Raw genomic sequence first — 15227 nt, forward strand, 5'->3', positions numbered from 1 at the left:
ACACGAACAGCCGGTAATGCCAGCCACCAGTCCTGTACCAAATCGGGCCATTCCATGACTTTAGGCAGTGACACACACACACACGCACGCACTAACGCACGCATGTACACAAACACATATCTGCGGGCAATGACACCACATCCTCCGGATATTAATCATCTTGAGCCTCGTGGGCAGTGATAGCCGAGGGCAGTAACTCACATTCCCATTTCGTCACGCTAGCGATGCCGGTAACTACAGTTACAGAATCCGACCACTCGTCCGACACTTCGGTCGGAATATGTTCTTTTCTAGAAGAACCTGGGAGACTGTGCGTACAGCAAGTCTAGCGCTGTGGCCTGGTTAATTCCTCACCCCCCACCCCCCACCCCCCCCTCTTTCCCTGTATTCCAGGTCACACCAACCTGCCCTGAAGGCTGAGATCCGCTACTGTGGCCGAGCAGCTGGGAAGCAGGCAGGGTGGGAGTACTTCCCCAGTGGTGGGGAGGAGCTACAGCCGGTTGTACAGACACGAGTAGACCAAACAAACATGTGGGGAGCTTGAGGGAGTAGGCCAAGCCTGCTGATGGCGTTACAACTCGCCATGCTGTGTGTCACAGTGGCGTCACGACGTGCAGTTATCTGCCTGACTGTGAGGGAGAGTTGGGCATAGCTGTCAGTGGCGATAAAGGGTCGGTGACACACATCCTCGCATGAATGGTGCCCGTCCCGATGGGTGAGTGGATAGGTGTGAACGCCATGGCGATCTGTTAAACATCACTGTACCACTAAATTACGTAAAAATCTACTACAGAAGCAGAAAAATCTACCACAGAAGCAGATAACATCACATTTGATTCAGATTTGTATCTGAAAAAGACATATTATCGATACAGACAACCTATTAGATCCAATAGACCGCATCCTTGGTGTAGCAGATAGAGCGTCATCCAGGAGAGCAAAAGGTAGTTTGTTCCTCTGACCGCGTCACACCAAATACGTTAAAAGATGGTACTGGTTGTTATCCCGCCTGGCGCTCGGCATTAGGGGGATAAAACAAGGACTGCTCGGCTCGGAGTGCCTAATTGGGATATACATGATACAATGCGGCATGGTATTCAGTGAGCAAGCACTATGATACGAGTATAAGTCTGGACTAGTACAGTCAGCGACGTTAAACCCAATTTCACGTCACACTTGTTTACTGTTTATGACACTCGATACAGACAGAATATAAGTTTCAATACAGACAGTAAAGTTGATCCGGTACAGACATTATACGAAATATAATACAGGCAGTTTTTTTGTTATATCGGATGCATTATACATAGCATATCGGGCGGGAGTAGAGGTGAGAGACGGGTGCCTAGTCGTTTAAGGCACCGCGAGGTATCGGTGTGCAGAGTGGCGTCAAAAAGCACGTGCCAGAACCCAATGATCGATCTTGAATTCGAATCGTTGAGTCGCCCTTGTAATGTTTCCTTGTGTTCCAGGTGTGTCAGAACCATACCCCTGCTCGTGAGTTTCACCAACGTGGCAAACTATAAGACCTGCATCACCTCGGGCTTTCCTCCCACATTAAGCTGACACGCCGTGATATAACTGAAATACTGTTAAAAGCGGCGTCAGACCCAAATCACTCACTCACGAATTACAAAGTAGGCCAAATCATTCACTCACGAATTACAAAGTAGGCCGGGACATGAAGATGTATGATGATCAGGTGGTCCAAAATAACAGTTGATCAGTTATGACGTCAGCGCTTCTGAATGATTGGACAAATCATGGCGGATGCATATATCAACTTGTCAACAGTTGCACCAGATCTATTTTCGTTATGAAATTATGTCACGCGTTAAACTGATGTAACCGTTTCGCAGAACCGTCAGTCGTTTATCCAGATATACAGTCCATTGTGATAGTGTCTGAGTAGTTTTCGTGGAGGCGGCATATCTTTGACAATCAGCAAACACATGTCCCTTCCATATATCTGTCTCTGGCAGACGTACCCCAAGGTTGTAGTGTAGGCAGGGGGTGTCACTTCAATCTAAGAAATACAAGGTTGTAGTGTAGGCAGTGGGTGACACTTCTAGACAAGTAATACAAGGTTTTTGTGCTGGCTGTGAGTGTTCAAGACCAGTAATACAAGGTTGTAGTGCAGGCAGTGAGTGTTCAAGACCAGTTATACAAGGTTGTAGTGCAGGCAGTGAGTGTTCAAGACCAGTAATACAAGGTTTTTGTGTAGGCAGTGAGTGTTCAAGACCAGTAATACAAGGTTGTAGTGTAGGCAGTGGGTGTTCAAGACAAGTAATACAAGGTTGTAGTGTAGGCAGTGGGTGATCAAGACCAGTAATACAAGGTTGTAGTGCAGGCAGTGGGTGTTCAAGACCAGTAATACAAGGTTGTAGTGTAGGCAGTGGGTGTTCAAGACCAGTAATACAAAGTTGTAGTGCAGGCAGTGGGTGATCAAGACCAGTAATACAAGGTTGTAGTGTAGGCAGTGAGTGTTCAAGACCAGTAATACAAGGTTGTAGTGAAGGCAGTGAGTGTTCAAGACCAGTAATACAAGGTTTTTGTGCAGGCTGTGAGTGTTCAAGACCAGTAATACAAGGTTGTAGTGCAGGCAGTGAGTGTTCAAGACCAGTAATACAAGGTTTTTGTGTAGGCAGTGAGTGTTCAAGACCAGTAATACAAGGTTGTAGTGAAGGCAGTGAGTGTTCAAGACCAGTAATACAAGGTTGTAGTGCAGGCTGTGGGTGTTCAAGACCAGTAATACAAGGTTGTAGTGCAGGCAGTGGGTGATCAAGACCAGTGATACAAGGTTGTAGTGCAGGCAGTGGGTGATCAAGGCCAGTAATACAAGGTTGTAGTGCAGGCAGTGGGTGTTCAAGACCAGTAATACAAGGTTGTAGTGCAGGCAGTGAGTGTTCAAGACCAGTAATACAAGGTTGTAGTGCAGGCAGTGGGTGTTCAAGACCAGTGATACAAGGTTGTAGTGCAGGCAGTGAGTGTTCAAGACCAGTTATACAAGGTTGTAGTGCAGGCAGTGAGTGTTCAAGACCAGTAATACAAGGTTTTTGTGTAGGCAGTGAGTGTTCAAGACCAGTAATACAAGGTTGTAGTGTAGGCAGTGGGTGTTCAAGACAAGTAATACAAGGTTGTAGTGTAGGCAGTGGGTGATCAAGACCAGTAATACAAGGTTGTAGTGCAGGCAGTGGGTGTTCAAGACCAGTAATACAAGGTTGTAGTGTAGGCAGTGGGTGTTCAAGACCAGTAATACAAAGTTGTAGTGCAGGCAGTGGGTGATCAAGACCAGTAATACAAGGTTGTAGTGTAGGCAGTGAGTGTTCAAGACCAGTAATACAAGGTTGTAGTGAAGGCAGTGAGTGTTCAAGACCAGTAATACAAGGTTTTTGTGCAGGCTGTGAGTGTTCAAGACCAGTAATACAAGGTTGTAGTGCAGGCAGTGAGTGTTCAAGACCAGTAATACAAGGTTTTTGTGTAGGCAGTGAGTGTTCAAGACCAGTAATACAAGGTTGTAGTGCAGGCTGTGGGTGTTCAAGACCAGTAATACAAGGTTGTAGTGCAGGCAGTGGGTGTTCAAGACCAGTAATACAAGGTTGTAGTGCAGGCAGTGGGTGATCAAGACCAGTGATACAAGGTTGTAGTGCAGGCAGTGGGTGATCAAGGCCAGTAATACAAGGTTGTAGTGCAGGCAGTGTGTGTTCAAGACCAGTAATACAAGGTTGTAGTGCAGGCAGTGAGTGTTCAAGACCAGTAATACAAGGTTGTAGTGCAGGCAGTGAGTGTTCAAGACCAGTAATATAAGGTTGTAGTGCAGGCACTGGGTGTTCAAGACTAGTAATACAAGGTTGTAGTGTAGGCAGTGAGTGTTCAAGACCAGTAATACAAGGTTGTAGTGTAGGCAGTGAGTGTTCAAGACCAGTAATACAAGGTTGTAGTGCAGGCAGTGAGTGTTCAAGACCAGTAATACAAGGTTGTAGTGTAGGCAGTGGGTGTTCAAGACCAGTAATACAAGGTTGTAGTGCAGGCAGTGGGTGTTCAAGACCAGTAATACAAGGTTGTAGTGCAGGCAGTGGGTGTTCAAGACCAGTGATACAAGGTTGTAGTGTAGGCAGTGTCACAATAATGTGAAGACTGATGCCGTGTTAACATAGGCTAATATATAGGCCATCAAATGTGCACTTACATATATACCAGTATCATGCCACTGGACTGTTTGTCATTGCGTTTAGGGCTTCTAAGGTGTTTCTTCAAAAGTCTATCCCGTAACAGTGAATAATTACACTTACCAATAGACGTTCTCGGTACAAAATCTGCAGAAAAAAAATCAGATATATATGCTTAATAAAATTGTGTTTATATGTTTAACAATTTTAACCTGAACGCACCATACACTTGTTAAAATTGTTTGTTGCAATAATTTACCAAAGCAAATCACTTCCTTTAATTGTTTCCTGGTTGGGTTTAATTGCTTCGCAAATGTTGGTTTAATTGCTATTAATACCTGAGTAATTTGCACTTCGGATAAGAACCACGTTGTCCCCGCGAAGAGCAAACTCACGAGAAGGGTCACAGCTCTGAAGATCGATACAGCTTCTTAACCAATCATCATCCTGATTGTAAATATCTCAGCCAACCATAGCGCGGCTCACAGAAGATTTTCTCACTGGTATTCCACTTGGCGGAGTTTGATTCAACACTGAGAGTTTACCCAGCATGCCACCACATCGCAGATGTACTCACACTGGCTCCCCTTCCCCCGGGCCCCACTTCCGGGTAGGGGTCGGGCTCCAGTTGAGGAACTAGGAAATGCCGTCACTGTCGCCTTGACATAAACATCTACATGTTGGAAAGTAAAACATGAACACAGTACGCATCAAGTGACCGAGGGCCACTACGAGACTTAATCTGTTCACAGATCCACAGATATGGTTAAACTTCAATAATAATAAAATAAATATCATTATAATTTGAAGTTTCATCTCTTTCTCGGTGTCGTTCTCTCTCTCTCTCCCTCTCTCTCCATTCATTCATTCATTCATTCCATACATACAAACATACATACACACACACGCACGCACGCACGCACGCACGCACGCACACACACACGCACGCACGCACACACACACACACACACACACATCTTGCATTTAGTCTATGATACCATGCTATTTCACTCCATTCATCTCCGCCTTGTCTTGCTTGTGAGGACAAAGCTTCCGCTCCACTTTCTGGGAAAGACAGAGCGGCCTCAAAATAAGTCGTTTACAAAAGACAGAGACGATGAACAATACAGAGAAATAGGTACTCGTGTATAATTTAGGGCACGTCTTGTGAGGGTTAACTACATTATATCTTCGTCTAGTGATGTACACCTGCCCTAGCTACGTCTAGTGACGGAGGCCTGTTCTAGCTGCGTCTAGTGATGTACACCTGCCCTAGCTACGTCTAGTGGCGGAGGCCTGTTCTAGCTGCGTCTAGTGATGTACACCTGCCCTAGCTACGTCTAGTGACGGAGGCCTGTTCTAGCTGCGTCTAGTGATGTACACCTGCCCTAGCTACGTCTAGTGACGGAGGCCTGTTCTAGCTGCGTCTAGTGATGTACACCTGCCCTAGCTACGTCTAGTTACGGACGCCTGTTCTAGCTACGTCTAGTGACGGATGCATGTTCTAGCTGCGTCTAGTGATGTACACCTGCCCAAGCTACGTCTAGTGACGGAGGCCTGTTCTAGCTGCGTCTAGTGATGTACACCTGCCCTAGCTACGTCTAGTTACGGACGCCTGTTCTAGCTACGTCTAGTGACGGATACATGTCCTAGCTACGTCTGATGTGGCGGACACCTGTTCTAGCTGCGTCTAGTGACGGACACCTGTTCTATCTGCGTCTAGTGACGGACACCTGCCCTTTCTATGTCTAGTGACAGTCACCTGTCCTAATTCCGTCTAGTGACGAACACCTGCCCTCTCTTCGTCTAGTCAGGAAACCTACCAAAGCTACGTGCAGAAACGGGCATCTGCCGTGGCTACGTCTGAAGACGGAGACCTGCCATAGTCACATGCGGTAACGGGCGTCTGCCATAGCAACGTGCAGTAACGGGAATCTGTCATAGCTACGTCTAAAGACGGGCACCTGCCACATGGCAACTCTTAGTGAGGGACACCTGCTATAAGTATATACCGAATAATTTCCCCATACAGCTACGTCTAGTGATAGACATGTCATGGCCTTCGTTAATATAACGAACATTTGTCATACTGCTACGTCATTAGTGACTGATACTTGCGGTATAGCAGGCATGGTGTCGTCTATGTGGCAGGCACTTTAATGTTTACAGTCACAGTTCATGCACTGGCAAACGATACATTAATGGACACTACGTTCCAAAACAAGTTTATCCAATTATCATAGCACTTAATCGATAGACACTCTTAAAGCCTTCCAGTGCTGTAAGTAATGTAACGTGTTGTATAAATGTTCACTGTTGCATTTCCTTGAGGGACATACCCTACCTGTTTCACTGGGATTTGGGGACATGCTGTTCAATGTTGCCGTACTTCAACTCACAATCTGACAGTCTTTGATGTTTCAGTTGTCGAACAAACACCTGTGCTGCAGTGCTGTAGTTTTGCTGTATTGTGATGGTGTCGTGTGCTGTAGTGTTGCTGTATTGTGATGGTGTCATGTGATGTAGTGTTGCTGTATTATGGGGTCATGTGATGTAGTGTTGCTGTATTGTGATGGTGTCATGTGATGTAGTGTTGCTTTTTTGTGATAGTGTCATGTGATGTAGTGTTGCTGTATTGTGATAGTGTCATGTGATGTTGTGTTGCTGTATTGTGATAGTGCCATGTGTTGTAGTGTTGCTCTATTGTGATGGTGTCGTGTGATGTAATGTTGCTTTGATGTTGTCGTGTGCTATATTGTTGCTGTATTGTGAAGGTGTCGTGTGATGTAATGTTGCTTTGATGTTGTCGTGTGCTATATTGTTGCTGTATTGTGAAGGTGTCGTGTGATGTAATGTTGCTGTGATGTTGTCGCCTGCAATAGTGTTGCTGTATTGTGATGGTGTCGTGTGCTGTAGTGTTGCTGTATTGTGATGGTGTCGTGTGATGTAATGTTGCTGTATTGTGATAATGTCACGTGATGTAGTGTTGCTGTATTGTGATAGTGCCATGTGTTGTAGTGTTGCTGTATTGTGATGTTGTCGTGTGATGTAGTGTTGCTATGATGTTGTCGCCTGTAATAGTGTTGCTGTATTGTGATGGTGTCGTGTGCTGTAGGGTTGCTGTATTGTGACGGTGTCGTGTGATGTAGTGTTGCTTTGATGTTGTCGCCTGCAATAGTGTTGCTGTATTGTGATGGTGTCGTGTGCTGTAGGGTTGCTGTATTGTGACGGTGTCGTGTGATGTAGTGTTGCTTTGATGTTGTCGCCTGCAATAGTGTTGCTGTATTGTGATGGTGTCGTTTGCTGTAGTGTTGCTGTATTGTGATGGTGTCGTGTGATGTAGTGTTGCTGTATTTTGACGTCATGTGATGTAGTGTTGCTGTATTATGAGGTCATGTGATGTAGTGTTGCTGTATTGTGATGGTGTCGTGTGATGTAGTGTTGCTGTATTGTGACGTCATGTGATTTAGTGTTGCTGTATTATGAGGTCATGTGATGTAGTGTTGCTGTATTGTGATGGTGTCGTGTGATGTAGTGTTGCTGTATTGTGACGTCATGTGATGTAGTGTTGCTGTATTATGAGGTCATGTGATGTAGTGTTGCTGTATTGTGGTGGCATGTGTTGTAGTGTTGCTGTATCGTGATGGCATGTGTTGTAGTGTTGCTATATCATGACATCAAGTGCTGTTGTTTTGCTGTATTATGACGTCAAGTGCTGTTGTTTTGCTGTATTATGACGGCGTCAGGTTCCCGTGCATTTCGATGGTTAAGTACGAAATGGCTTCTGTGGGTATACGCAGGGCACCTGTCTGAATCTACACGTGAGGAATACATCTACACGGGGAGCTATAATATAATATATATGTATATGTTTTATGTGTGTATGAATGTATCAGCTGAACTGAACACAATTACACAATTATTTGTAATATCTACCACATTGCGCGTACAGGAAAAAAAGGACTACAATACAAGTTAGGCCGCCATGCATAGTCTACGCGTCTTATACAGGGGCATTGGAACCTCGCGGTATAATGAAGACCAAGCAAAACGTAGTAAACCGCAACTCGCTGAATATTTTGTTAAGTTCTTTGACTGTGTGACATGAACACATTGATTGACAACACCAGTCGTGGGGTCGTGGGAGGGTTGTCACGTGACACTTGAGTATAGGTCTATGGAGATGTGCCATGTCAACAGCGTATGTATAGCGAGTGGCCTTGTGGGGGGGGGGGGGGGGGGGGGGGGTTGGGAGAGGCGGGGTTGCTGGGAGGGGAGTTTAATTACAATGTGGTTAGAGAAAAGGGCTTAGCTTGGGACGGTTTGGGGATTGGGAGGGCGGCGGGGGTGGGGGTGGGGGGGTTTGCTCTTAAGGGTGCAGGCCAGCTGATGTATCTCCTTTCAAGGAACTGATAACACATAAACGTGTGTCCCATAGCAAGATAGGACAACTAACTTCAGTCTATTTATCAAACAAATTCTAATAGTGTTGCTGGCAGGGACAGGGAGCGCCATATGTATCGATTAGAAGGCACATCCTCTGATCAGAAATAGCTTAAGAGCTAGGACCTGCTTTGGTTCGCCTGTACCAGCCATCTGATAGATAGAGGGCAGACTGAGGGCCGACATCCATAGAGATTCCTGTCCCTCCTTTGTTACACGTGTATGTGTGCGTACGGTGTGTGGGGTGGTGGTTGTTCATTGAGGTGTGTTTGATAGGTGTGTTTAGGCTATGGTCATAAAATTGGCGTTAGACGTAGACGTTTTGTGTCGTTACGGTGGCATAGCAGGCTGTGTGATTCGGGGTCCACAGATTGGGATGTTCGATAGTCTTAATGTGAGAGGGATAGGCAACAGGTGTACTTGGCAGAATCTTTAAGCAGGGTGGCATGTCAACACGGTATGGCTAAAACAGATGGAGGCAGCAGATCCATGACCGCATTGCATCCCGCCACGCTGAAAGATTCCAGGCCGCTTTAAAGAGGGACGGGTCGGGCTGCAGAGCCTTGTCCCCATTTCCAGTCTGGGTCTAGACTTTATAATTACTGCCTTGTGTGGAACTAAGAAATCGTGTGTAATTAACTGGCAGATTACATTAAAAAATGAGCTGGCATGCAAACAAACAAACTGGTGTTTGAATGAATTGACTCAACCTAACACTGCATACTAACCCGTGATTTGTACCCCTTTAATGCGTAAGTTTCCGTGTGAAACTGTAAACGGTGCTTTATAGGCCTACTGAAATAATGGCACCGATACCATTCCTTCAATGGTGATGTTATTGTTAGTACCAAGATGAGGAAATTCGGAAATATTGATATGAATATTATCACTTACAGTTGGTGAGCTACACGAATATTGTAAGGGGATGTCCTCCGCCAATCATCGTCAACCATCTTAGGGGTAGAGAGCAATCTCTATTTATAGCCTGGTCAATCTGGTTCCATCCAGTTTTAAGTTTTTTTAGCCTTATAGGGATGTAGTTTATTTAAAATCATAAACTTTATCTGATCAGAAAAGACTGAATATTGTCCCGAATAACACAGATGCAGAACAAGTAATGTACATCATCTACTTAAATTATCGATATTCTATTGATTAAATGTTGGCGATTTCAAGGAATTGAATGTATGGAAATTACATTGAAAAAATACCCCTGGTACATTAGAACACACAGAGTGGGTCTAGCATCCTGTGTTATGGGTTAGGACAGGCTGAGACAAGTCTGTAGCTTGGCGGATGAGGGTCACTCATTCCTGCTTGCATCAGTGAGGCTTGTGAAGCTGGCTGCATGCTCACTCGATACGACCAACATTTCCCACCGACTGTTCTCTGTGAAGGCCTGTCATATGAGGGGTACCGACTGTAGCACTTGCACTGCTGGGTCTGAAGGAAGATTAACAGATTATGAACCCATGTAGTACGCGAGTTGTCAAACTGGCTGGTACGGACAAGGTAGGAAGTAGCGATTAACCACGGAGCGAAACTCTCCATTTTGACACCCAGTCTGTCAGGTTTCCTTCCAAAATTCACCGGTTAGGAATTTGTGACAGTTGATTTTGATTTTGGATTCGGGAAACAGCTTTATTCGGGTCAGTACATGTGTATTTGAATGAGTGTAAGACTTGATAACACCTGGCAAAACAAGCTCTGAAAAATAGTTTTGAGAGCGACTTCGACACCGGCTCCATGTGCTATTGCACAACGGTGCGCCATATTGGATCGAATAGTTCGGCCTCGAAGTGAAACTGACACGCAAGTTGCCAGAAATAGTAACACTGAAGCGCAGCGATTGGTCCACAGTGACGGGTTTCTAAAACGAACCTGGTCACGTGACGGTTAGTATATAAGCAAGTGGGATTCCCCTGGCCACTTGTTGTTGCCTGCTCGATCGGACTGTGCACATCGTGGTGGTTAGGCCCTTGAACCACCGACGATTGGACTCCGAGGCTCCCAAGTTGTTGTCCACGCCGCTTCTGTGAGGACTGCGTAACTTACAGACTCTAGGTGAACAACGAGGCTAGTCGGAGTGTTGGGATCACTCATTAGCTTGCTCACGGCCTTCACTCGTATTGTCTTGCTGCTCGCCGGCTGCCAGCTGATCTGCTAGCCGTCAGGTCGCCTGTGACCTACTTACACAGGAGAGAAGAGAGAGAGCACGGCAACACCCGGCAGTCAGACAGCCATTGCTCTTAACTCGGGTACAAACAGACGGCAGACATGGAGAGCTTAGCTGAGGAGTACATTAATACATTCGATCTGGACCAGTTGGACTTTGCTGAAATCAAGCGTGAGTTTGACGGGAGGGTCCGGTCGGCTTGTTGTGTAGCCGATGCCCCTGGCCCAGTGAGCCCTGCAACCCCCGAATGCTGTCTACCTCCCTCCCCCGCGCTCACGGACGATCTTCCCAGCCCCAAGGAGCAGAAATCTTTGCTGGAAGATCTCAACTGGCTGCAGTGGAGTGCAGGTCTGCAACTGAACGCCCTGTGTGCTCCTGACTTCTCGCCAGAACATGCCCTAGAGGAAATCATAAACTCAGTGGAAAGTGCTCCTCCGTCTGTTGCAACGTCGATAGCGGACGACGAGGAAGACGATGACGAAGACGACGACGACGACGATGACGACCTGATTACCGATTTTGATGACATTTCTGACGTTGACGAGAAGGTGAAAAAAGAACTCGACGACTCGTCTCAGGTGCCCCAGTCCAAGTCACGTGCGAAACATGCTCGTGGAGAGCGTGCGACTCGTCTTGGTGATGAGGAGTTGGTGACATTACCGGTGCGGGAGCTCAACAGACGCCTGCAAGGGTTCCCTAAAGATGAGGTTCTCAGGCTCAAGCAAAAACGCAGGACACTTAAAAACCGAGGCTACGCACAAAACTGTCGCTCTAAACGTCTGCAGCATAAATACGAACTAGAGAACACTAATACGACATTGCAGCAGCAGATTACATCCCTGCAGCGTCAGGTGAACCACTTGACACGTGAACGAGACTTGTACAAGCAGCAGTGTGGCCTCCTGAGGTCACAGGTCAAGGCAGCAACACCCCCCCGGGGGAGTCGGGATGGCTCTGTCAGCAGTAGCTACCCTAGCTCTCCCGACGACAACTTCTAACCCAACTTCCCTCCACCCTCCCTCCACCCAAGCTGACAGATGGGGACTTCATGCTGTGCCTAAATTCTGTGATTCTAATGCTAATTCATTTTTTCTACATGGAGATTATATTTAGACTGTGCGTGCAAGTAAGGAGTGCTCGTGCCCGGTGCACGTGAATTGATGTTGCCAGAACGAGGATTGAGTGCTAGCTAAGACCGGCAGCGTGCAGCCGACATGGAAACCTCGCTGTTCAAGACTTGGATACTTGCCAGCTCAGCTGATCGTCTAACCAGTCCTGCCTCAGCGAAACTAGGTCATCACATTCACTACACTACAAATACGTTATATATTCTGCTAGACTTTTCATCAGTCTCCTCTACAATGCAAAATAAGTGTATCTACTGCAATGACTGTGCAACTAGGCCTACCGACTACACAATTCACCATGGACTTCATGCCATATGCTGTTGGTCGACTCACGGCGCCTCCCGCTTGCTGGAAGTGTATTGATTTTCTAGGTAGGCAACATATAGTCGATGTGTCTTCTTTGTGTCGAACCCACATACAAACTGAACGCTTCGATGAGTTATCGATTATGCCGGTGTTCCACAGATGTTCAGCTGCACACTGGCAAATAATCCAATAGTTGGTCTCTATAGTTTCTAAATAGTGCTCTAATCATGAAAGTAATGTAGTGGCTTTTGATAACTTAAAAAAACACTGTTGTTACAATGAATTGTTGAAATTGTTCTTCAATTTTATTAATTGTTGAGTGTTAAGACCAGAATGCAGACATCATGCTATTTGATCATATCAAACACATGTTTATTGTTTCAATAGTTTTCAAAGTCATGTCTCAAATAGTATGATGTTTGTCTAACGAGCTGGCAATTTATCATTGAAAATCTTGTGATAAGAATATTCTGCCTCGAGCAGACTGAAGCTGTGCTATTGCTGTATTTAGTGCTGAGTTTCATGGTTAATTGTGTGATAGCGTGTCACGTGACACTTTTACATGCGTACAGCAGTCTCCACTTATTTGTTAGTACAGTCGAACCTAGTTGTGTCGAATTCCGGTGGACTCGAACTCATTTGGGAGCCTCAAGTATCCCATTAAGCTTAACATTTTCCTGATGTCTGGAACCCCGGATAACTCGAACTTTTTCCCCGGTCCTCACGTGTTCGAGGCAACAAGGTTCAATTGTAGATACCTATGTTACACCATATGAAAGTTTAAATGTTTATATTGTTAATTGATACTATTTAGTAGTTGATATTTTTATGGTTATTCCTGTAATTTAACCTGTTTTAGTTCACTGCATGTTTGATGTTCGTGTCGACTGTTGCAGAACTAACCTGATAATAACACTGAACATATCCACGTGTTAAACGTGTACATAGTTCACTGCTGCACGTATACAGTTACACACGTGCGTGTGTCCCATTCTGTCACATCTCCTGTGCATTCTCTCACCAAATAGTGCTGAAACACTGCTGGATGTCTCCGGTGTGAAGACCTGACCAAGGGCAGACAACTCAGTAGTTTGCACGCGGGACACCTTCTTGACTGTGATATATGTAAATGTCAGTGCACTGACAGCCATGTTGTCATGGTGATGAATCTTTACTGCAGGAATGTGCTGTTATACCAATATACTGTCGGTTGAAGGCGACTGACGTGTACCGGACTTGTAAGCCTATTTTGTAATGCTTATATTTCTCCCCCCGACTGAGTGCTGGGGAGGGGTTGATCTCGGACAAACCGGCAGACGACAATTGACTATGAAACTGTGTGTGTATGTATGAAGTATATAAGACTAAAACGACAAAAAAAGCAAAAACTAACATAAAAAGGGCCACAACAACCAAATACCTTGTATACGTTTATCTACTTGTATGTATGTGTATGTATGAAAAAAAAACCGAAAAAAAATCTTATTCCTTGCTGTGGAATGGGGCAAAAAAAAATAGCAAAAGAAAAAAAATATACAAAAATAAAAAAAAGCTTGGACGAGCAGATGTTACACTACTGTTGCTGGGTCCAGCTCCCGAACTTGCCAGTCAAATTTTGTTGTCTCATTTGGGACAATCTCACCCAACAAGGTGTGACCAAGGCTTGACCAGGTCGGTTACCTCCCTTGGCCTCGCGTGAATTCCATCCTCACGTGCAGGCTGAAGGGGTTGTCATGAATGATGTAAATCCCATGTCTGCCGAGCGAGTCGCCACCATATTGTCATCTCGAGGCACCTCCTCGGTGGGACCTTTTGTCAGGTTCAGTGATGTGTTGATTCATTGTTGCAAACTGTCGTAAGTAAAGCTCTTAGTTGAAACTGAAAGAATGTGATATTGCTTATGACACTGACACTTATGTTAACATGTTACCATTTGCTGTAAATAGTGTACATACCTGTTACGTGGGAGTTACCTCCCCTTGTTATGTCAGTAGGCGTCAGACTGAATGACCTGTCAAGAGTGTATCACGTATGTCTCAGAGCGTGACCCCCACCAGGGGGCGCGTTGTTCACTGCATTTGTTGCTATTAGCTTTACCTATGGTTCAGATTGTCAGCTGACCTATTTAAAGCATTAAAGCATAAAAAAAATGATTTTCTCGTTTTGTCTTGTATTTGTGATGTAGCTTACGGTGACACTGGGCTTACCCACCGTCAGAGTTGCGTCCTTAGGCGTGCGAGAGACATGTGATCGTGGGTCAACGCAGTTAATTGAAATAGGTTATAGCACCGTGTTTTCAACATTGGAGATACTATTTTAAGGTAGGTGCCCAGTAGTGTACGCGTTCGCTAATAACCCCGAAGAGCAGGTTCGATTCCCTTCATGGATATGCAGCTGATCCTTCCCGCTGGGATATTGATGAGAGGGTGCCAGCCCCACGCTCTAGGCATGCGGCATAACTCTTAATTTTTTCATGGCTTCTAGTGTCAATGTACGAACAATTTAGACTGGGATTTTCACGCAGAACGCATCACCACGCGTGCTCATAAGCTGCGAGTTAAATATTTTATTGATTTGTCACTATTTGCACAAAAAAGGGAGGAAAAGAAAAGAAAAGTTTCACCATTCAAATATTGGCATCCGCATTCAAGATAAATATTTCATGGTATCAAGCGTTATGCACTGCGACATCCGTCGTACCTAAAGGAGGTTGACACTCTTATTGGTGGAATATTGCTAAAAGTAAATACATTGAGAACAACATTGACTCGTTTTCGGCTTAGTTCTCACAATTTAGAAATTGAACGTGGACGACATTATAATTAATATTCCTCGTGAATTTAGAAAATGTAAAGTTTGTAACTTAAACCATATTGAAAATGAATATCACTTTTTGTTAATTTGTCCAGCTTATAGCCATCTTAGGCAAAGTTAAATAAAATCTAAATTTTACATCTTTCCAAATATTCTGAAGTTTAATACGATACTGTCATCGCAAGACCCTAT

General features: G+C 45.1%; 1 protein-coding gene across 1 annotated transcript; it reads left to right on the forward strand.

Moving 5' to 3' along the window:
- Positions 1 to 10000: 10000 nt before the first annotated feature.
- On the forward strand, positions 10001 to 14388 carry LOC139454384 (transcription factor MafB-like). Its single transcript, XM_071236050.1, has one exon. It carries the CDS (start codon positions 10890 to 10892, stop codon positions 11784 to 11786), a length of 897 nt encoding a protein of 298 aa, XP_071092151.1. The 5' UTR covers positions 10001 to 10889; the 3' UTR covers positions 11787 to 14388.
- Positions 14389 to 15227: the final 839 nt, after the last annotated feature.

Source organism: Haliotis cracherodii, unplaced genomic scaffold, assembly GCF_022045235.1.
Source record: "Haliotis cracherodii isolate W230 unplaced genomic scaffold, xgHalCrac1.p SCAF_10, whole genome shotgun sequence".
Lineage (NCBI taxonomy): Eukaryota > Metazoa > Mollusca > Gastropoda > Lepetellida > Haliotidae > Haliotis > Haliotis cracherodii.